Source organism: Scyliorhinus canicula, chromosome 12 (genome assembly GCF_902713615.1).
Source record: "Scyliorhinus canicula chromosome 12, sScyCan1.1, whole genome shotgun sequence".
NCBI lineage: Eukaryota > Metazoa > Chordata > Chondrichthyes > Carcharhiniformes > Scyliorhinidae > Scyliorhinus > Scyliorhinus canicula.
In genome coordinates this window covers 125,607,280-125,628,783 of record NC_052157.1, presented here as the reverse complement: position 1 = coordinate 125,628,783, position 21,504 = coordinate 125,607,280, and the positions used below count along the sequence as shown (strand labels likewise).

Sequence of the window (21,504 nt, the reverse complement as noted above, 5' to 3'; positions counted from 1 at the left end):
GTTGAATTAAGTTGGCCTCTGTGATTGTTTTTGGTTCCTGTGAGTGAGAAGTACTCACACCATAGACTTAAAATACTGCAGCTTCACCAAATGTATTCCTTATAGCTCTCCATGTGGCTGGTGGACTGATACATTATCACTCGGTATCTAACCGCAGAGCAGTCGTAAGAGCAGCAGGCTGGATGTACATTCTCATCGCAATTAGTTCCTACCTCGTTATTGTCCTCTCCAGAGCAGTTTGGAAAAAATGTATCTAAGTCAAACTGGCGACATTATTAAATTATTATTTTGTTTTTTCAAATGGACAAAGGCTTTACCCTGACATGCCTGACCAGCCTTAACACATATAAAAAGAATTTGTCACCTTCAGAAATTAGCTGGGATCTCGCCACCCTTAAAGATGCGCTAATACTCCCTGTGACTGCGGAAAATCAAATTCCAAAGAAATGCACCAGCACCCGTTACATTTCTAAGGCAGACCTCTGGCCAAACGGATGCATACAGGAAGAGGTTGGGGGGGGGGGGGATGGTGGTCTGTACGGGAGAATGTTGTGGGAGGGGAGGGTGTCTGGTCCATTCGGGACGATGGGGAAGGTGGATGCACGTGGCAGATCTGCTCTGGGTGGGGTGGTTGTTGGGTCTGCTATCGGCGGGGTCGGGGGGGGGGGCATGATGTCGGATTCACTCCAGGGTTATTGGGGTCCTGGTCCATTTCGGGGGGGAGAAAGGGTGGTCAGGTCTACTTGGCGGGGGCAGGGTGTTGGATTGGGGGCGGGGGGGGGGAAATGAGAGTTGGGCCCTCAGGTTGAGATTTGTGTGGTGGGAGGGAGGATTGGAATCCCGTGTGCTTGGGGGCAGGCAGTTGGGGGAGTCCCGTGGGGTGGGGTGTTGGGAATACCCTGGGTGTCAAATAATAGGGAATGGGGAGGTCTGGAGTGTGGGGCTGGACCTGGGTGATTACAATAGTTACACTGACATTAAAAGTGGTTTTAATTCTTCTCACTCTTTCAGAGTAACTATGGGGATGATTTTGATCCCATGTCCACCACTAGCATAAATGGCAGCATGGGTGCAAAATTCTGCAAAAGTTGGGAAATGAGATTCTTGCCGGTGCGATCTCGCTTTCCAATTTCCTCTGCCCCCTCGCTGCTAATGTAACGGTGGGTGGAAATCTCATTTCAAAATATTTTAATATTATTAACGGGTGTTCCCGCCATGACTCCACCATCACTAAATGTTCAAACAAATCATGTGAGTGAGCCCCTGATACTTGTGTGGTTGGGGCAGCACGGTGGCACAGTGGTTAGCACTGCTGCCTCACAGCGCCAGGGAGCCAGGTTCAATTCTGGTCTTGGGTGACTGACTGTGGAGTTTGCACGTTCTCCCCATGTCTGTGTGGGTTTCCTTGGGTGCTCCAGTTTCCTCCCGCAGTCCAAAAATATGCAGGTTAGGTGGATTGGCCATGTTAAATTGCCCTGAGTGTCCAAAGGTTATGTTAAAGGGTTATTGGGATAGGCCTGGGGAGTGTGCTTGGGGTGTGCTCTTTCGGAGGGTCGGTGCAGAACTGATGGGCCGAATGGCCTCCTTCTGCACTGTTGGGAGTCTATGACACCACCTTGGGGGAAGTGGGCCTCATCCTGATGCTGGGAGAGATGTGGGTTCCCTGTTCCTGGGGTGGGTAGGCGTTTATTTCCAGCGCTGATCAGGGCATGCTTTGAAGAAGGCGCCCCGATCTCTGTGGAGCAAATCTTGCTGGCTCTTTCAGGCCTCGATCCACCAGAGTGATGACGTAAACCATCATCCCCAGATTGTCTTTGTTTAGATTGGCTGAAAATCTGGTTTGAAAACTCGGCTGCTCATCTGGAGAGATATTACGCCCGCTTTCTGTCAAAACCTGGCTAATTATGGGAAACCTCTGCTGTATGAGTGTAAATTGGCAAAACTATCCAACGTTTGCAATTTAAATCGCTTTGTCGAATGGTTCCTAGCCCAGCGCAATTGTCCAAGGGATGTTAGCACTTCTGGACATTTGCTACATAAACCCTTATCTGGGAGCCTCCGATTGAGATTTCCCCGTGCATTTTTGGTGTGACCCCCCTTCAAATTCGAAGCTGGGGAGCCTGGAAGTTAATAATAATAATAATAATAATCGCTTATTGTCACAAGTAGGCGTCAATGAAGTTACTGTGAAAAGCCCTAGTCGCCAATTTCCGGCACCTGTTCGGGGAGGCCGGTACGGGAATTGAACCCACGCTACTGTCGTGTTCTGTATTACAAGCAAGCTATTTAGCCCACTGTGCTAAACCAATCCCTATTACGGACCTATAGCTCCTGTTTTTATAATTGCCTTACTCTGAACCTCTTTCTTTTCCTGATCCATTTTTTATTGTATGTGTGCCAAAGGGGCCAACCATCTTATTCTGCATTATCTCAGTCTTGTTGTGGGTTATTCATAGAAGATCGAATCACCCCTAATTGAAGAGTTGGGGAAAATACGCCCAGACTCACAAAGGGGGAAATTAAAAATTAAAAACACCTTTCTGGTTTACGGACAGGTAATTAATGCGAGGGGAAATTGGGGCTGTTTAAATTAATCTCCACTTGTCCAGAACATTATGATTAATACAATAGCAAAACAGCCTCAGACACAATTTCAGCACTAGATTTTTAAATGATTTGTCCTACTACCGCCTTAATGATACCAAAAACCAGGGTGGAAGCAAACCCTTGAAAATAAATGTTGGCCCCCGTCCCACCCTGGTACACATTCTGAACAGAATCTGTACTCTCTTCATTCCCAGAGTGGACTGAGATGTTATTTTTCCACCTTGCCACCATGTTCTTGTTGGACGTTGACGTGTCGCAAATGGAACCTCCATTTTCACTTCTTTCGCAATCTCAGCCAAACGTTTATTGGCTGTTTCACTTGCACATCGTTTTTTTCAAGCTTATGAATCTTTTCATTCCGCTCCATTTTTTCTTCTGGTGCCTTGAGCTACAGCTTTGGATTTACGTTTTGCGATGTCATTTCTCTGCCTGCAACGGAGCTTTGTCCTTGTCCTTCATTTTGATTTTGCTGTTGGCCAGGTTTCTATCTGGCGAAGTCTTAACTTCGTTCTGTTCTGAAATTGTGTTACTCATGGCTTCATTATCCGCTCCCGGCTTGGAGAGCTTGGATATGCATAAAGCAATTCTGCATATAATATTGTCCACGGCCTCCGACCGGCAGATGGCAGTGTGGCGGTGGAAGTCCACCATTCGGCTCTGTGCCTGGGGGAGTTGGGAGTAAGTCGTATTGGTGGATAGACATATTTTGCAGTAGCTCTATAATAGTTAGTTAGCATTATTAGTTTGTTATTTATTTATTCCAGTTATCTTTACCACACAGTTGTTTCATAATAAATTATTTAAACTAGATGTTCTGTAGTGCATCATTCATATCAGCCAGTCTAAAGAACATGACAAATGCCTCCTCAATTTCATTCAACTGCTTCTTCAGCTCTTGTTTCTTGCAGCTTTCGGCTTCCTCCTGGACGATGGAACATTGCAGAGTCTGCTTTGCCAGCTGGTCCTTCAGTTTGTTCTCAGTAACATTAAATTCAGTATGCTTCTCTTTGCAATGTTCCAGAGGAAAATAAACGTTGGCCAGTGAGATCCCTAAAGTGTGTAAAAGCCGGTCAGTGTGTTTTTCTTATCTTTACAAACCTCGCTTGCTTCATCCTGAATTCTCCTATAGTTCAGCAAAGTCTCCTTGAATTTATTATGTCATGCTTCTGTTCTGTTATTGAAGACAGTCTTCAATTCTTCATGTTGCTGAATGGTCATGCATTCCTTTCGCATTCGATCTTGAAGGGCATTCAACCGTTCTTTCCAAAGCACTGGGTGTTAGTGCATTGTATCATTGACTCAGTTTGAATCTTGCACTTCAAATCTTCCGGTTCACCGCTGATGCAAACATTTTCCTATAGAACAGCTTCATTTACTTCTTGGTTGTTTTGCTTCTTTTGAGTTACCTCAGATAGCTTTTCTTCTTTCACAGCCATCTTCTCACTCCACACTTGCATCTATCTCCCTTGCTCTGGGGTCATCTGGCTTCTTCACTCTGTGCTCTTTTGATGCCCTCTCTTTGGGGTCTCTTGTTACCTTCGGTGCTTTATTAGAGTTGCCCCCTCTCTGAGCTAACTTGATGCCTTACTGCTTTGTTGGAAGTTTCTCTCTCTCTGAGGTCTCTTCTTGCCCTCGTTCCTTTATTGGGAGATGCCCTCTCTTTGTAGTATCTTCTGACTTTCTGCCCATGGTCTTTGTTTTTTCTTATAGTTTCAGTTTTAAATGTCATTGCCCCTTTAAGACCATCAGTGCGGTCATCTTTTTTATTCACTCAGACTGTAGTTGCTAGGATACAGCTGACATTCATTTGTCTTTTTCGAGCCTTGTTGCTGGAAGGTTTTGGCTCAATTTTTAAAAAAAGCTTTTGGATCTTGTACTTTGCAACAAAATGTATCAATGCAAGTACAGAATGTTCCAGCCATTTGTACTGCACTGCACTGGGCTTGAACTAATTTCCTTTCAGTGTAGAGTACTCTTTTTGGGTTGTAAAGGCTGTACTCACAGCCTGTATTGTTTGTTATCTTATGGTGCTTACATTTTCTTTTCATTTTATTTTCAGCACTTTTAAAGCAGCAGTCAGGGATCAAACTGAAAAAAGTTCCTTTTCGCTTAAGATCTGCAGGCTTTTTCCTTTATCTCACAGTTTCTCTTTTCACTCTTCCAGCTGATTTTTATTTATTTATTTATTTTTACTTCAGTGTTGTATAGCCACCAGTGCTGCAATCCTTTGGACAGCCATCTATTCTATAATGCAAATACAGATTCTTTTCTATGGTTTTTGCCCACCATCTTGTAAACTGTCCAGGTTCTTTGACTCTGTGTCACTCAGGGTCCTGCAATCTTCTTATTGATGTGCCATCAATGAACACAAGACGAGTGGTGAACGTAACTGGGGCTTTAATAAGCTAAGCAGAAAGCCTCCTGGCCTCTGATCCCGAACTGGGGCAGAGGCGAAGGTCAGCCACCATTATACCGAGCCCGAGGGGAGGCAGAGCCATTAGGCAGTGGTTTACCATATTACATGTAATACAGTAGCAGTTTACCACAATACATATAATATACTACAATGGTTTACCACACTTATGTAATACATATAATATACTACAATGGTTTACCACACTTATGTAGTTTCGTTTACCCATCATTGTGATCTAAACAGGTTCATTTTTCACTCTGGGTCACTCAGGGGTCATACATTAGACTTCCACCCATCTGTTGGATTCCTCAACTTCTAAATCTGCAGCAAAGCTTTTTCAACTTTGTCTTCAATTTGTCTTCTTGAGTGTACATCTTTTTAATCTGGCTTCAGCTGCTTTTATTCTTTCATATCTTGGGATACTGTTCTGGGTTCATCAATTAAAATGCCACCTTACATAATAATGATCTTTATTATCACAAGTAGGCTTACATTAACACTGCAATGAAGTTACTGTGAAAATCCCCTAGTCGCCACATTCCGGCGCCTGTTCGGGTACACAGAGGGAGAATTCAGAATATACAATTCATCTAACAACACGTCTTTCGGGACTTATGGGAGGAAACCAGAGCATCTGGAGAAAACTCACCCAGACACAGAAAGAACGCGCAGACTCCACACAGACAATGACCCAAGCTGGGAATCGAACCAGGGACCCTGGAGCTGTGAAGCAACAGTGCTACCCACTGTGCTACCGTGCTGCCCATATCACCGCTGATGTGATGGGCGAGATTCTCCGCACTCCCGACGGTGCGGAGAATAGCGTGGCTCGTAAAATTTTACGGCCACGCTGTTCCGACGCCCTCCCGCTATTCTCCCCCCCCCCCACGCCCAACTCCCGACACGAATCGCTGCCGCCGTTTTTTTACGGCCGGCAGCGATTCACAGCTGATAGATGGGCCGAGTTCCCAGCCCTTTACGGCTGTTTTTACGAACGGCAAACACACCTGGTCTGGCCGTTCGTAAAAACGGCCGTAAACACTCGCATTTTATAACCATGGCACTGATGGGCACGGCAGTACCATGCTGCCAAGGGTGCCATGGGCCTGCGATCGGTGCCCACCGATCGCGGGCAGCGGGCCCAATGCCCGCGCACTATTTGTCCTTCCGCCGCCCCGCAGTATCCATTCGCGGAGCGGCTGAGGGGCAATCCGGCCCGCGCATGCGCGGGTTTCGCGCAAATGCGCGATGACGTCATCCGCGCATGCGCGGGTTGGAGTCTTCCAATCCGCGCATGCGCGGCTGACGTCATATGACGCGTCAGCCGGCGCTAACTCCGGCAAGCCGGCTTAACGAAATTCGTTAAGCCCGTGATGCCGGAGCTTATGGCGTCGGGCTGCTAGCCCCGACCGGGGACCAGAATCGGTTCCCGGTCGGGAAGGGGGGGGGCTGGCGTCAAACCCGCCCGGGTTTGACGCCAGTCTTACGATTTCTCCCCATATGGGAGAATCTCGCCCGGTATCTTTTAGAAGTTTCCATCACTGCCAACAATGATGTAATATGGGTTCTTTAGATGTCTCAATGGTGAGATCTTGAAGTCTGTATGTTTAAACATGAACCATATACTGTTAGTCTTTAACGATTCACAGATTCTAGTTACTGCTGTCATGCATGGCGCTACTTCCACGCAGGCTGGCTGCTTCCAGAGTGTTCTCTCTAGACCACGTGACTGTATACATCATTCCGTGGATGGTGCTATTCTCCAGTGCCACATTAACCCTTGCCGTGCCAACAACCGTTACACTATAATGGCATGCAGGCACATACAACACCATGCAACAAACTGTTTTGCTCCAACCACTGTGTTATGTTGAATTATTAGCGTCAAATGTTAATTGGCTGTCGCTGAAGTAGATACGTTGGGCTGGATTCTCCACCCTGCTGCGCCACGTTTCCGCACCCCACCCATCGGTGGAATTTTCCGTTTCGCCGGCCGGGCAATGGGGTTTCCATTGTGCGGCAGCCCCACACCGCCGGGAAACCCCCGGGCACCGGCAAAATGGAGAATCTCGCCAGCCGAGAATCCCGCCCCTTATTTGCCAATCGTAGTATTGTATTGATAGAGCCCACAGAGAAATCCAAGGAAGATGTTTTCCTGCTGCCAGAGAACATGGTATGGGGCTCATTTTAATCTTGCCATGGAGTCGCCAATATGATTGTAAGCTATGTGAGCTCTAAGAAAATAGACCTCCAGATCAAACAATGATTGTTTGACATGAATGGCACCAAAAAGCTGTGGCCTGTGCTCTGATTTCATTAAATTAAATTAAATTAAATGGGACTGCTGTGATGAGCAAATCTATAATCCAATTCAATAATTTACACTGATCTGGGGTGAAATTCTCCGACCCCCAGCAGGGTCGGAGAATCGCCTGGGGCCGCCAAAAATCCGGCCCCCGCCGTGGCAGAGAATCTCCGCCACCCGGGAAGTGGCGGTGGCGGGAATCTCGCCACTCCGATCGGCGAGGCCCCTGCGGTGATTCTCTGGCCCGGATGGGCCGAAGTCCCTCCGCTGCGAGGCCTCTCCCGCCGCCGAGGTTTGAACCACCTCTGTAACGGCGGGATCAGCGGCGCGAGCGAGCCCCCGGGGTCCTGAGGGGGCGGGGGCGATCGGACCCCGGGCGGGGTGCCCCCATGGTGGCCAGGCCCGCGACCGGAGCCCCACGCTCAAACTCCGGGCCAGTGCCCTTGGTGCACTATTTCTCTTCCGCGGCCGCCAAGGCCTCCGCCATGGCGGAAGCGGAAGAGAAACCCACATCCGCATGCGCCGGTGGTGACGTCAGCGGCAGCTGGCCGCTGACGTCACCGCCGGCGCATGCGCGACCGGCGAAAGCCTTTCGGCCAGCTCCGCTGCTGGGGGTGCCGGTTTTTTGCGCCAGTCTTCTGGTGCCAACCGCTCCGGTGTGGGGCTGGCCCCCAAAGGTGGGGAGAATTCCCCACCTTTGGGGAGGCCCGACCCCTGAGTGGTTGGCGCCACTCCCCTATGCCGGGACCCTCCATCACGCCGGGTAGGGGAGAATCTAGCCCCTGAAACAAAATGAATGAATCCCTCTGTGTCCCACAGGTTGTGTTTCTTCAGTCCAGTTAGTTTGAAGATATGTTTTTCAAGTTCTATAAACAAGTGGTTTTCTTTTTACAGTCTTATTTTATTTCATTGCTTCAGGTGCTGAGTGTGGTGATATGTAGCACTGTAAATACACAAGGGGTTAATGTAAATACACTAAGACTAAGTAAACACTAGAGGGAGCACCAGAGACATCATGACATGCAGACATACAGCTAATGAAACATAGAATAGGACACGACCAATGGGCAGTCAAGATACCCAGAGGTGACACGACAACAAGGTGGCTACCCATATATAAGGACAGGGCACACATGCTCTTTCTCTTTTCACGTGCGACACTCAGAGAGAAGCATAGGGACAGTTCAAAAGCATCACACCCACCGCATGGCTTAGAGCAGACTGGTTAGTTAGACTATGTTACTAGAGCAAGATTAGCAGGAGAGTCAAACTCAAGTAGGAGAATTGTTCACTGTTCAATAAATGTGTTAAAGCTGTCTCCAAGTCTGAGCCTTCCTTTGTCAGAGCATACATCAAGGAAGCAGCTCATGCTACATAAAGAAGCATAACACAATACTGAGATTTCCCCCCTCCTATTCCGAAGTGTAAAATATATTGGCGCTGACCTGGGAAATGCCTGGTCACAGTCCTCGATGGCAGCACGGTTGCACAGTGGCTATCACTGCTGCCTCACAGCGCCGGGAACCCGGGTTCGATTCCGACCTTGGGTAACTGTCTGTGTGGAGTCTGCGCATTCTCCCGTGTCTGCGTGTGTTTCCTCCAGGTGCCCCGGTTTCCTCCCACAGTCCAAACTTGTGTAGGTTAAATGGATTGGTCATGTTAAATTGACCCTTAGGGTGGGGTTGCAGGAATAGTGTGGGGAATTTGGCCTAGCTAGGGTGGTCTTTCGAACGGTCTGTGTAGACTCAATGGGCCAAATGGCCTCCTTCTGCTCTGTAGGGATTCCATGATGGCTAAAGTTTACTGCTTATCGAAGAGTCAAAAGATTGTGAGTTGCAACTTCACTGCAAATTTGAGAACACCTTGCAGGATGACACTCCAATGGAGAGCTGCATTTTTGGAGGGTATCTCATGATTTTGACATTCCATTGAAGTTCTATCTTAAAATTCATGTGGCCATAGATGATCCCTTGATGCTTAATTGAAAAAGAGAGTGTTCTCCCAGTCCCCTGGCCAACTGTCATCCCTCAATAATTAACAAATTATCTGGATATTCATCTCATTGTCGATTGAGAGTTCTTGTTGCATATAAGTTGGCAATAATTTGCCTGAAAAACAGCAGTAACTTTCTTTGTGAAAGGGGTCTTGACGCTACAAGTGGCTCTATATGAATGCTTTAATATTCTTCAAGCTGTAATAACTGCATGTTCACTTTGGAAGAATGATGCATTAAAATTATTATTTATTGGCGATCTCTGTGTGTATTTGGGTGATATTTGTCTGTTTGAATGTGTTTCCATTTTGAGCTTTCAGTGATAATATTCCAAACCCCAGCAACAGGTAGAATGGTTGCAATGCGGTAGAACATTCCCTCTACTCTGTCCTCATCTCTGTTTCAAATCAATACCCTCTGACTGTAATAGATTCTTTCCAAGAACCACAATTCAGAGAACCATGGCTTGGTTTTGTGCTTGTTCATAACCCAGCGTGAGTTACCAAACTAGTTAAGTTCTCTCTTTTCTCCTGATCACAGCACAAGATGAGCTTCGATGACTAATTTGACAACTGAGATACTCATCTCTACAGTCGCAATAATTTTATCTTTTGTTCAGTAATCACACATGACTTGTGTCGCTGCAAGCAAATGGTGCAGTTCCAGGAAAAGTTGGTAGAAGCTTAGAAAGCATCAAGAAATTTGGCCACCATCAGCAATGCCAAAGCTTTTCAACACGTGCCTTTTCCCAGTGATGGTTTTGTTTGGCAAACTGCAGAGAAAAAACAAGTTTTATCCAAAGATTACATGAAAAGCCATTGAGGTTTTTTTCAAAACTGTTTTGAGGAGGGTTGTAGGCAGCCATCCCAAGATTTTGTATATTGCCCATCGCTAGTTGTTTTGAAAAACTGCTGGTGGGTGCTCTCTTTGAACTACCACAGTCCTTCAGATGATGCAGTTAGGTTGGGGGCACCAGAGGTGGGATTCTCCGACCCCCCACCGGGTCAAAGAATCCCGTCCCGCCGCTCCGATGCCGGCTGCTGTATTCTCCGGCGCCGGTTTTCAAGCGAGGGTGAGGATCACGCCACGCTGGTCGTGGGCCATTGGCAGCAGCCCCCCGGCAATTCTCTGTTTGATTGGCTGAGCGGCCGTCGGTTTCTGGCCCGTCCTGCCGGCGTGAATTGGACATGGCCCCACACAGCGGGATCTGGCTGGAAGGCCGGCTGGTGTGGTCCCCGGGGGCGGGGGGGGGGGGGGGGGGGGGGGGGGATCCGGCCCCGGAGGAGGGGCCCCCACGGTGGCCTGGCCCGTGATCGGGGCCCACCGATCTGCGGGCGTGCCTGTGCTGTGGGGGCACTTCTTCCTTCCGTGCCGGCCCCTGTGTGGCTTTGCCATGGCCGGTGCGGAGTCGGCAACCCCTGCGCATGTGCTAGAATACGCCGGCCGGTCTGCGCATGCGCTAACTCGCACCGGCCCTTTGGCGGGCTGCCGCCAACCCCTCCGGTGCCGCCTGGCCCCTGGAAGTGTGGAGGATTCCGCAACTTCCGGTCAGCTCGACGCCAGAGTGGTTTGTGTTGTTTTTTATCCCATCGTCAGGCCATCGCGGGGATTCGGGAGAATCTCAGCCCAGAATTTTGACCCAGCAGCAATGACATAATGGATATATTGGGCTGGATTCTCCGGTCCCCCAGCCGCATGTTTCTCAGTGGTACCTGAAGGTGGGATTTTCTCTTTGCTTCGCTTGTCAACGGAATTTCCCATTGAAGCCATCCCATGCTGCCGCGAAATCCACCGGCAGGGGTGCACTGCCAACAGGAAAAGTGAATCACAACGGCCGAAGAATTCCAGCCATTATGGCAGTTATTTTCCAGTTGAAAAGTGGTAAAGAAGCTATTAACCCAGTACCTATTATGATTGGAAACAACTATATTCATCAACAGAGAAACGAGTTGTGAACAAAATTGCATCATGATGAAAATTTCATTGGGTAATCGCAACATTTTTGAACAGGAACCACGTCATTTTCACTTAAGTGCCAAAGTCAGCAGTGGTCCACTCAATTATAACAATTGACCCTTCAACCTACAAGTGGAACTCAATGGAACATTGAATCTATAGATAATCCCAATTGGAGTTCATCCCAAATTGAACAAGAGAGAACTCTATAGATAATAAATAGAATTAATTCTCCTGAGAAAGAAAACAGGATGCTGAGTCTAAGTAGTCACTAATAATTACAGTTTTTCTTTCTACTTCACAGAACTGAAAATACTACTCGTGCTTGGGCTGATTTTATCCCAGAGCGGGTTTTGCATTTTCAGGATTGGTGAATGCTTCATACTGGCTTATAGTACTGGAACAAAGGAAAAGGGGGAAACCATTCAGCTCCTCAAACCTATTTCAACCCCAAATGCCTGTCTTGACCCTTTATCAATCTTATATTTAAAATGAACAGTTAATAAATAAATAATCTTTATTATTGTCACAAATAGACTTACATTAACACTGCAATGAAGTTACTGTGAAAATCGCCAAGTTGCCACATTCCGGCGCCTGTTCGGGTACACAGAGGGAGAATTCAGAATGTCGAATTCACCTAACAGCACGTCTTTTGGGAATTGTGGGAGGAAATCAGGGCACCTGAGGAATCTCACGCAGACACGGGGAAGAACATGCAGACTCCACAGGGACAGTGACCCAAGCGTGATCTAGCATCGGTTACCGTTTGAGGAAGAGTGTTCCAAACTTCTACCACCCTCTGTGTATAGAAATAGTTTCTATTGTAATTCCTGAAAGGTGTGGTTCTAACTTTTGGAATATGCCCGTTAGAATAAGCGAGGCGTAATGACCGTCGGGAGTCCTTGGAGAAGCCTCTCCCGGGATCTACCAGTGGCGTCCCATCCCGATTCATAAATACATAGAATAAAATAGGAGTAGTAGGAGGCCATTCGGCCCTTCAAGCCCACTCCTCCATTCATTATGATCATGGCTGACCATCCTACCCCATATTCTTTGATACCCTTTGCCCTAAGTGCTATATCTAACTGCTTATTGAAACCATACAATGTTTTGGACTAAACTACTTCCTGTGGTAATGAATTCCACAGTCTCACCACTCGATGGGTGAAGAAATTTCTCCTCATCTCCATCCTAAATGGTCTACCCCGTATCCTGAGACTGTGACCCCTGGTTCTGGACACCCCACCATCAGGAATATCCTTCCTGCATCTACCCTGTCCAGTCCTGTTAATATTTGATATCCCCCTATATGAGATCCCCCCTCATTCTCCTGAACTCCAGCGAATACAGCCCTAAACGATTCAAATTCTCCTCGTACTTCAGTCCTGCCATCCCAGAAATCAGTCTGGTAAACCTTCGCTGCACTCCCTCTATAGCTAGAACATCCTTTTTCAGATAAGGAGACCAAAAGTGCACACAATATTCCAGGTGTGGCCTCACCAAGGCCCTGTATAATTGCAGCAAGACATCCCTGCTCTGTACTCGAATCCTCTTGCAATGAAGGCCAACATGCCATTTGTTTTCTTTATCGTCTTCTGCACCTGCACGTTTACCCTCAGTTGCTGGTATACAAGGACACCCAGGTCTCGTTGCATGTTCCTCTCTCCTAATTTATGGCCATTCAGATAAGTTTGCCTTCTTGTTTTTGTCACCAAAGTGGATAACCTCGTATTTCTCCAAATTATACCGCATCTGCCATTCATTTTGCCACTCACTCAACTTGTCCAAATCACCCTGAAGGATCTCTGCATCCTCTTCACAGCTCATCCTCCCACCCAACTTGGTTTCATCAGCAAATTTGGACATTTGACATTTTGTTCCCTCATCTATATCATTAATATATATTGTGAATCGCTGGGATTCAAGCACCTATCCCTGCGGTTCCCCACTAGTCACTGCCTGCCAATTTGAAAAAGACCCGTTAATTCCTACTCTTTGTTTCCTGTCTGCCAACCAGTTTGCTATCCATCTCAATACACTACCCCAGTCCCATGCGCTTTAATTTTACAAGCTAATCTCTTTTGTGGGCCTTTGCCAAAAGCCTTGTGAAAGTCCAAATACACCACATCCATTGGCTTCCCCTCATCAACTCTACTAGTTACGTCCTCGAAGAATTCCAGTAGATATGTCAAGCATGATTTTCCCTTCATAAATCCGTGCTGACTCTGTCCCATCCTGCTACTGTTTTCTAAGTACTCTGCGGGACACAGCTGGTAAATTGCGCCCACTATCTTGGAAGTTTTCTTCCCACTCTCACTTTAACCTCTTTAGTTCCAGAGATTGCAACCCAAGATTGTGTCATGTCTCCTCGTAATTTAACGCTTGGAGTCCATTCTGGTAAATCTGCGCTGCACTCCCTCCAGGGCCAATATATCCTTCCTGAAGTGTGGGCTTGGATTCTCCGCCCAGCCGTGCCACGTTTCCGTTTCACCCTGCCGGCAGGATGCTCCGTTACGCTGGCCGGTCAGGGTTTCCCATTGTGGGGCAACCCCACGCCGTCGGGAAGCCCCCGGGCTGCCGGCATAACGGAGCATCCCGCTGGCGCAGAATTCAGCCCGTGGTGTCCGGAACTGAACACAGTACTGCAGATATGGCCTAAAAAGGCTTTGTATCGCTGTAGCATAACTTCTACTCCCTTCTATACTATTCTCTAGATCTAAAGGTCAGAATTCCATTAGCTTCTTTGATCACTTTCTGTACCTTTTCATGAGACTCTATGGTCTGTTTATATGGATCTCTAACTCTCTTTGAACTTTCAAGGCAGCATGGTAGCACAGTGGTTAGCACAGTTTCTTCACAGCTCCAGGGACCCAGGTTCGATTCCCGGCTTGGGTCATTGTCTGTGTGGAGTCTGCACATTCTCCCCATGTCTGCATGGGTTTCCTCCGGATGCTCCGGTTTCCTCCCACAGTCCAAAGATGTATGGGTTAGGTGGATTGGCCGTGCTAAATTGCCCTTAGTGTCCAAAACGGTTTAGTGGGTGTCACGGGGATAGGCTAGAGATACGGGCTTGAGTAAGGTGCTCTTTGTAAGGCCCGGTGGAGACTCGATGGGCCGAATGGCTTTCTTCTGCACTGTACTGTACATTTTAATGTTTCTTGCATTTCCCCATTTTTAAAGTGCTCCGATCTCTACGTTTTAGATCTACAATGGATGACCTCATTCTTACCTATACTGAAATAAATTTCACGTTTTTACCTATTCGTTCAGTCTATTAATATCTTTGTAATTTCTTGCTTCCATCAACACAGTCTGCCTGTCATCTATAAATTTGGATGTGTGATTTTTGATTCAAACATCTGAGGTGTTTATGAATGCAGTGAATAACTGGGACCCCGGCACAAATCTTTACTCAATTAGTGCACCTTCCCATGTATCCTATTTCTCAGTCTCCTGCTTGTTGTTTGGTGTCTGATAATTTGTGTCCAGTATCTGTTCTGTGTGTGTGATTAGTTAAACCAGGATGTGACTAGGAAATAGAAATTAACTGAGGCCAGCAGCTGTAAGCATGCGAGCAGAATAAAAGCACTGTAAATAAAACTCCTGCACACACATAGAAACTGGTGTGTCATCTCTGCATAACTCCATGGATAGAACACAACACTGCTGCTCAACCGATTTTCGAGCCAATCATTTTACCTCTTAGGCCTCATTTAAATGTAATGGAACACTCTGTCCTTTCAAGGCTGCAAGCAGGAAAAAATCAGGTGGTGCTAGCTCACAACTAGCTCCCAAGTGTGGGACAGGATATGAGAAAACTGGGGAAAGAGGGGACCACAGTTTCGCACACAGGGCCTGAAAAGGGGTCCCTGTTTCACCCGGCCCCCATAGAGGTATTTTCTTCACTCGCTGTTTCCATTCTTCAGCCTAGTTGCTGACCTGCTTGAGCCTGGCGCAAAAGCTGCAATGACTTCCTGACTTAGCCCACTATAAGAATATCCCCTGGGTACAAACCCCCTGGGATCTTGATTTGCATTTATGCAGGAAGCTCCCACCTGTGTTCAGCAGATTCCTCATCCATTCCAAAACCAATGTTGGTAAAATTGCAGGCCAGGAGTCAGGAAATGGGAATGCACCCCCCCCCCCCCCCCCCCACCACCACCATTTTGACTGCTCGTCTGCAGGATGTGGGCGGAAGCATTACAATGATCCTTCTTGTCTGGGCATTAGTGGCAGTTTTGATGACTTCTAAGCTTATCTACAACACTTGAAATGACCTACTTTATGTTTGACAATTTGCAGGAATTTGTTGGGACAACTGCAAGAAATTATTGTGCATTTCTGACTCACCTTTTTATTACTGTAGGTCTGGCTGTGTGGCGGCAGTATGGAAGTGCTCCCTTGCTCTAGGGTGGCTCACATAGAGCGCATGAAGAAACCGTACAACAATGACATTGGGTTCTACACAAAGAGAAATTCACTGCGGGTGGCAGAGGTGTGGATGGATGATTACAAATCCCATGTTTATATTGCATGGAATATCCCCATGGATGTAAGTAGACTGTATAAAATAGATTGCAGGAATGGTTACAATTTAAGTCTGAGTTACCTTAAGATCAGGTTTTTGGTTGACCTTGAGTGTGTTTTGCAATGCGGCAACCAATTAAAGGATTCAGATCATAAATCACATGGGGAAGTCATTGCAAAGGATAAAAACTTTGATACTGAATAGTTCCTTTCTCTGAAGTATAGTGCAAGGGGTGAGTATCACTGCCAACAGGAGTTCATTTGTATTAGTAATTTTTCAAGGATATGGCCATTATAAAGTTTCAAGCAGCTTTTAATTCAATTTTGACATGCAGCCATGAATGTTTCCCTCCCCCAATATTAATAAACTAAAACATTAAGCAGATCTGTTGGGTGATGTACGTTAAGCTGAACCTCCATTTTCCCTGTTGAGCGGGCACAGAAAGAGCCCATGGCACTATTTGAAGCAGAGGAGGGGGATGTGATATTCTCCAGGGATCTGTACGGGGCTCCTCAACGTTTCACTATGAATATTAGTGATTTGGATGAAGGAGTAGAGATTTGTATATAAATTAGGGGACACCATGAATTGTGTAGCTGGGAGCAAGAAGTTGCCTTTGGAACATACACACGACTGGTGCTGTTCAGTGTAGGGATGGGAAGGTTCGGAGAATCAGAGGAACTGAGAAAGACAAATCTGAATAGATTTTCATCGTGAAAGACCAGGAGCTGTGGCGGAGCAAAGGGATTTACATGTCCTTGCACAGAAGTCACCAACAGCTGGAGCATCGGTCCAGAAAGTAATCCAAAGGACGACTGGAATATTGACCTTAATCTCGAGGGGATTGGATGAGAAAGAGGTAGAAGTAATGTTTCAGTACTCTAGAACTGTGGTTAGACCCAATCTGGGTTTGTTCTGGGCACTGAACCTCACAGAGGATATGGTGCAAATGCTCAAAGGTCTGGCAGCTCCTGTGGAGAGAGAACCAATCTATCTGTAGGCACTGAGATTGACTCCTTGTTCCAGTCTGTTTTTCCAATCTTCACTAGACACAGGTGAACTGTTGGGAGAACTGAAGGGATTCCAGATTCTGTAGTTTAAAAAAATGTTGAACTTGGGACTTGAACTTGAAAAGGGCAAATATGGCGCAGGATTTTCGAACCCCGGGCCGGGTTGGAGAATCGCTGGGGAGCGTGTGATTCACGCGACGCCACCCCGACGCCGGTCCGTTGATTCTCCGGTGACCGGGTTCTACGCGGCCCCCCCCGGCGATTCTCCACACAGGATGGGCCGAGTTGCGCCAGCGCCGTTCACGTATGGTCCTACCCGGCGGGACTTCGCCGTCCATCCTGCGGGGGGCGGGGGGGGGGGGGGCAGGTGGGGGGGGGAGGGGGCGTCCGCCCCCGGGGGTCCTCCACCTTGGCCTGGCCTGCGCTCGGGGCCTACTGATCGGTGGGCCGGCTTCTCCTGGTGGGGGCCTCTTTTACTCCGTGCCAGGCCCCTGTTGCGTCGGGGCCGGCACGGAGAAGGAAATTAATGCGCATGAGTGAATTTGCGCCGGTCGAGGTATCGGCAGCTGGAGCTGCGTGAGTCGCTCCAGTGCTGTGCTGGCCCCCTGTTGAGCGCAGGATCGATGATCCTGGGGGCCTGTTGACTCCGCCGTAAAACGGGACGGCGTTTACAACGGCGTCAACACTCAGCCTCAGGATCAGAGAATCCCGCCCATGGTTTTGAAAAACATATCCATTTCAGCCCTTGTGAAACCTACAAGTTTACTTTGGTGTTGTTAACAAGTGAGCAAGGCTCGCCGTTCTAGCGCTAGATTTTCAATCTGGACATTTCTGGGCCAGGACCCGTGCTGCACAGTGTCAGTGACATGGCGCGAGTTTTAAAGGCAAAGGGCAAATTGACCTGAGCTGATGTTGCTGTCCAATTAATGACACTGGAAGTGGGCTGCTTGCAAAACCTCATGGCACTCGTGATCCTGGCCCTTGTCTAGTTCAGACTCCGTTGTTCTACATGGGGCCTTATCTTCGAAGCTGTGTTCGAACACAAAGCTGGCAGCCTCACAGACCACACAAGTGCCCAAACATTCACTCCTCAGGAATTCGAGGCACTGCACATGCACCTCAGTTTGACTATTCCTTTTTTATACATGATTTTTCATCAGCAATCGCAATGAATAATGGGCTCCAGCTGTGTTTCCAACACCTGTGTCCCAAACCATTTGTCCTTCCTGTTATTAGCACTGAAAATATGATTCTGTCCCTCTCCAGCCTGTTAATCTCTTCAACAAAGTTAGCTGCAAGTTAATTGGAAGCGTGCGGGTTGTCAATTCCCCTACCCACTCCCACCCTCCTGCGCCCGCACTCGGCCTCAACCCAGTTGATGATTAAAAACCAGCCGAATGTTAGCAACATGAGTACCCAATAAAAATAGTTTTAATTTTTGTACCGAAATTATCAATAAATGTTTTCTCGAAATGGGTACAGCTATTGAAAAAATAGTGGCTCCATCTCTATTGATAACGCAACGATAATAGTGGTCTGACAGTGGATTAATGTGTCTCCTGCCAGTCTAACATCTGGAGTTTAGAGAACACCACATAAATCAATCCTTGTCATCTCGGTACAAGCCCTGAGTCGGTAGAAATTTATATCCTTGTTGAAGTCATGTCAAAAACTGTGCCAAGAAGTCTAAATGTGCAAGTCACACCTGCTGGCACAGCTGTTGGCACAGTAGCTCTGATAGGTGTTTTGAAGTGAGGACCTAACTTTCATCAGCTCATTTTCTTGTCAACTCAATTTAATTGAACACCAGCCTCGATAAATAGGGGCTTTGAAAGCACCCAAGCTGATGCTTGGGCCTCGCGTGAATACCCTGAGCAAGCTGTAAATGCCTAAGAGGCCTTCAAGGGCATCTTACTGATTTCCAAGGCACTGATGGCATCACGCAGCAGTTGGGTCACAGGCAGAGAGGGGGGGGAAGCCGATAGCACAGGATAAAAGTAGCAAACTTCTGGAAAGAATGAAGGAGACTTACAGAAAAACATACTCAGGCGAGAATAACAAGATGCAGTTTAATCCACAAAAACGTGAGGAAATACACATCTGCAATAATACAACAGCTACTGACCTATGAAAGGCAACACTGATCTGTGTGTAGCATCAGAATTTATGCAGAAGGTAATTACCACTTTATTGCACACAACATGCATTCTAACTGTATCTGCTCTGAACAACTGGTCAACACTGGCTGCACTATTACCAATGTGTCACCTCTAATGTTCGGTATTCTACGATAATCACCATAAAACATGCCCAGTTTATAGCTGTTTATCCGTAGTAATGCGTTACTAAAACATAAAATACAAATTGAAAACATTTAAACTGTCAATTGAAAACAATCTTTAAAATATACTTTCCATGATATTCATGCGCAAGTCTACATATGATGAGGCGGCACGGACCCGGCCTCAAGGCGCCGAGGACCCGGGTTCAATCCCAGTCTTGTGTCACTTGTCCGTGTGGAGTTTGCACATTCTCCCCGTGTCTGCTTGGGTCTCACCCCACGGCCCAAAGTCGTGCAGGGTAGGTGGATTGGCCACGCTAAATTGCCCTTTAATTGGAAAAAAAGAATTGGGTGCTTTAAATGTTTCTTTTAAAAGGTTTACGCTCGACAACCACTCTTGCAAATCAGTGTGAGCATAAACGCTCGTCTGATATTTCTTCAATGGATGAGTATACAACGGTGAAATTTGGGCTACTGTATATTTTTAAAATTGCTCTCAAGTGATAATTTCCTGTCAAAATGCAAGCAAGTGTTTTTACTGCAGGTGCACCTGCCAGAATGCTGCAGGTTTATGAATAGTGAACTTTATGTCTCTGATGTATATTCTCTTGCAAATGTGAGTTCTACTTTACAGAAGCAACAAGGAAGGATAAATATAATTTCTTACACGTCTTTCTTTTCCAGAATCCAGGAATCGATATTGGTGATATTTCTGAAAGAGTAGCATTGAGAAAGCAACTTAAGTGCAAGAATTTCCAGTGGTACCTGGACAACGTGTACCCTGAGATGAGGAGATATAATAATACAGTGGCCTATGGTGAGGTAATGGCTTTTTAAAAGAGATTTATTTTTGTGTGAAATCAAAGGTTTTGTTTCGGGGAGAGGCACCTTTTCCTGTGTGCATCCCTTCATCATTCATCGGTCGAGACAAATCGTAATACATAGAAATTGTGGTAGTGTAGGGCTTCCTCTAGCTACCTGGCCTCACCATGATCCCACCCAAATCCTGCAGGTGGATCATTTAAATATTAGCGACAATCGAAAGAGCCATTGGCCCAGGAGCAGGGTAACTTTTGCCAACCGTCAAGCTGGGGGAGTATGGCAACATGTGGTTCAAGATCTGAATTCTAACCTACCGACGGTCACTGGAAAACCCGCCGCTGGGGGAGGGGGGGTTAAAATCCTGCCCTCTATTTTGTGCCTTGACATTGAGCTTCCTTTCACTTCAGCATGGGCAGCACGGTAGCACAAGTGGCTAGCACATTGGCTTCACAGCACCAGGGTCCCAGATTCGATTTCCTGCTGGGTACTGTCTGTGCGGAGTCGAGTGGGTTTCCTCCGGGTCCTCTGGTTTCCTCCCACAGTCCAAAGACGTGCAGGTTAGGTGGATTGGCCATGATAAATTGCCCTTAGTGTCCAAAAAGGTTAGGAGGGGTTATTGGGTTACGGGGATACGGTGGAAGTGAGGGCTTAAATGGGTCAGTGCAGACTCGATGGGCCAAATGGCCTTCTTCTGCACTGCATGTTCTCTATGTTCAGTTTTCACTGGCAGTTCTTCCTTTATCTCTCCTTCTCCCATCCTCCTCTCTTCCCCTCCCCAACACCAATGACATATATTTGAGACCCAATTTGAATCCCTATAAAGGCTGAAACAGTATTTTCTCTTGTGTGGGCACTTAATTTTAGGTAAGATAATTCATTTAAATTTGAGCTGCTAGCCACAGTTTCCAAAAGGCTAATCCAGTGAGTAGCTGACACAAAAAGCCAGAGATGTGCTGGGAGTTTATAATGATTGCATGCAATCAGCTTAGTATGCTGTGAATGAGTTTTGCTAGTTCCAGGTTAGACATTTCTTGAACATTTGAACTATGAAATGCCAGAACTTTAAATGCAGAGTATAAGCTCTGCTTCAGGTAAAGACTTGCCCAATAGACTTCGCAATGGGGCTGAATGTTTTTCCTATTTTCTGTCTCATTGGGATAATTTGTTCCCCACGTAGGTTCATAACAACAAGGCAAAAGACCTTTGCCTGGATCAGGGTCCACAAGAAAACCACACAGCCATTTTGTACCCATGTCATGGGATGTCTCCTCAGGTAGGTAGAGTAATTAGATTGAACCAATATTAATGTTGCCAATAGATGGCTATAATTTGGGATTCTTTTGCAATAGGCTGAGTGAGTATGTTGCTAGTGAAGTAGTCAAAGACTAACAAGGATTAAAAGTGATCATCAGTAGTCATTCTGATGCAGAGTCATTCTTGAAGGAAGCTTGGTCAGCAATCATATTAATTGGGTCCAGTCCAGATGGTGAAGCCAAAATCAAGACACACAGCACCTTTCTTTATTGAGATTGTTTATTGTGTCCATTGTCACAGCTCTTCTCTCACTCAACCTTGCGTCCCAA

The 21,504-nt window shown here is 46.8% G+C and overlaps 1 protein-coding gene across 2 annotated transcripts in view; it reads left to right on the top strand.

The window, feature by feature from the left end:
* The window catches only part of galnt17 (polypeptide N-acetylgalactosaminyltransferase 17), a 451,348-nt gene that overhangs the window by 381,581 nt on the left and 48,263 nt on the right, over positions 1 to 21,504 (top strand). Inside the window, exons 1-4 of one of the 2 annotated variants that reach the window (XM_038814052.1) lie at positions 15,075 to 15,173; positions 15,647 to 15,832; positions 19,784 to 19,921; positions 21,099 to 21,194. In XM_038814052.1, coding sequence (XP_038669980.1) covers positions 15,090 to 15,173; positions 15,647 to 15,832; positions 19,784 to 19,921; positions 21,099 to 21,194 — 504 coding nt within the window. In that variant the 5' untranslated portion in view covers positions 15,075 to 15,089. Of the gene's footprint in view, positions 1 to 15,074; positions 15,174 to 15,646; positions 15,833 to 19,783; positions 19,922 to 21,098; positions 21,195 to 21,504 lie in introns of those variants that run through there. The other variant, XM_038814051.1, reaches the window with a different exon arrangement.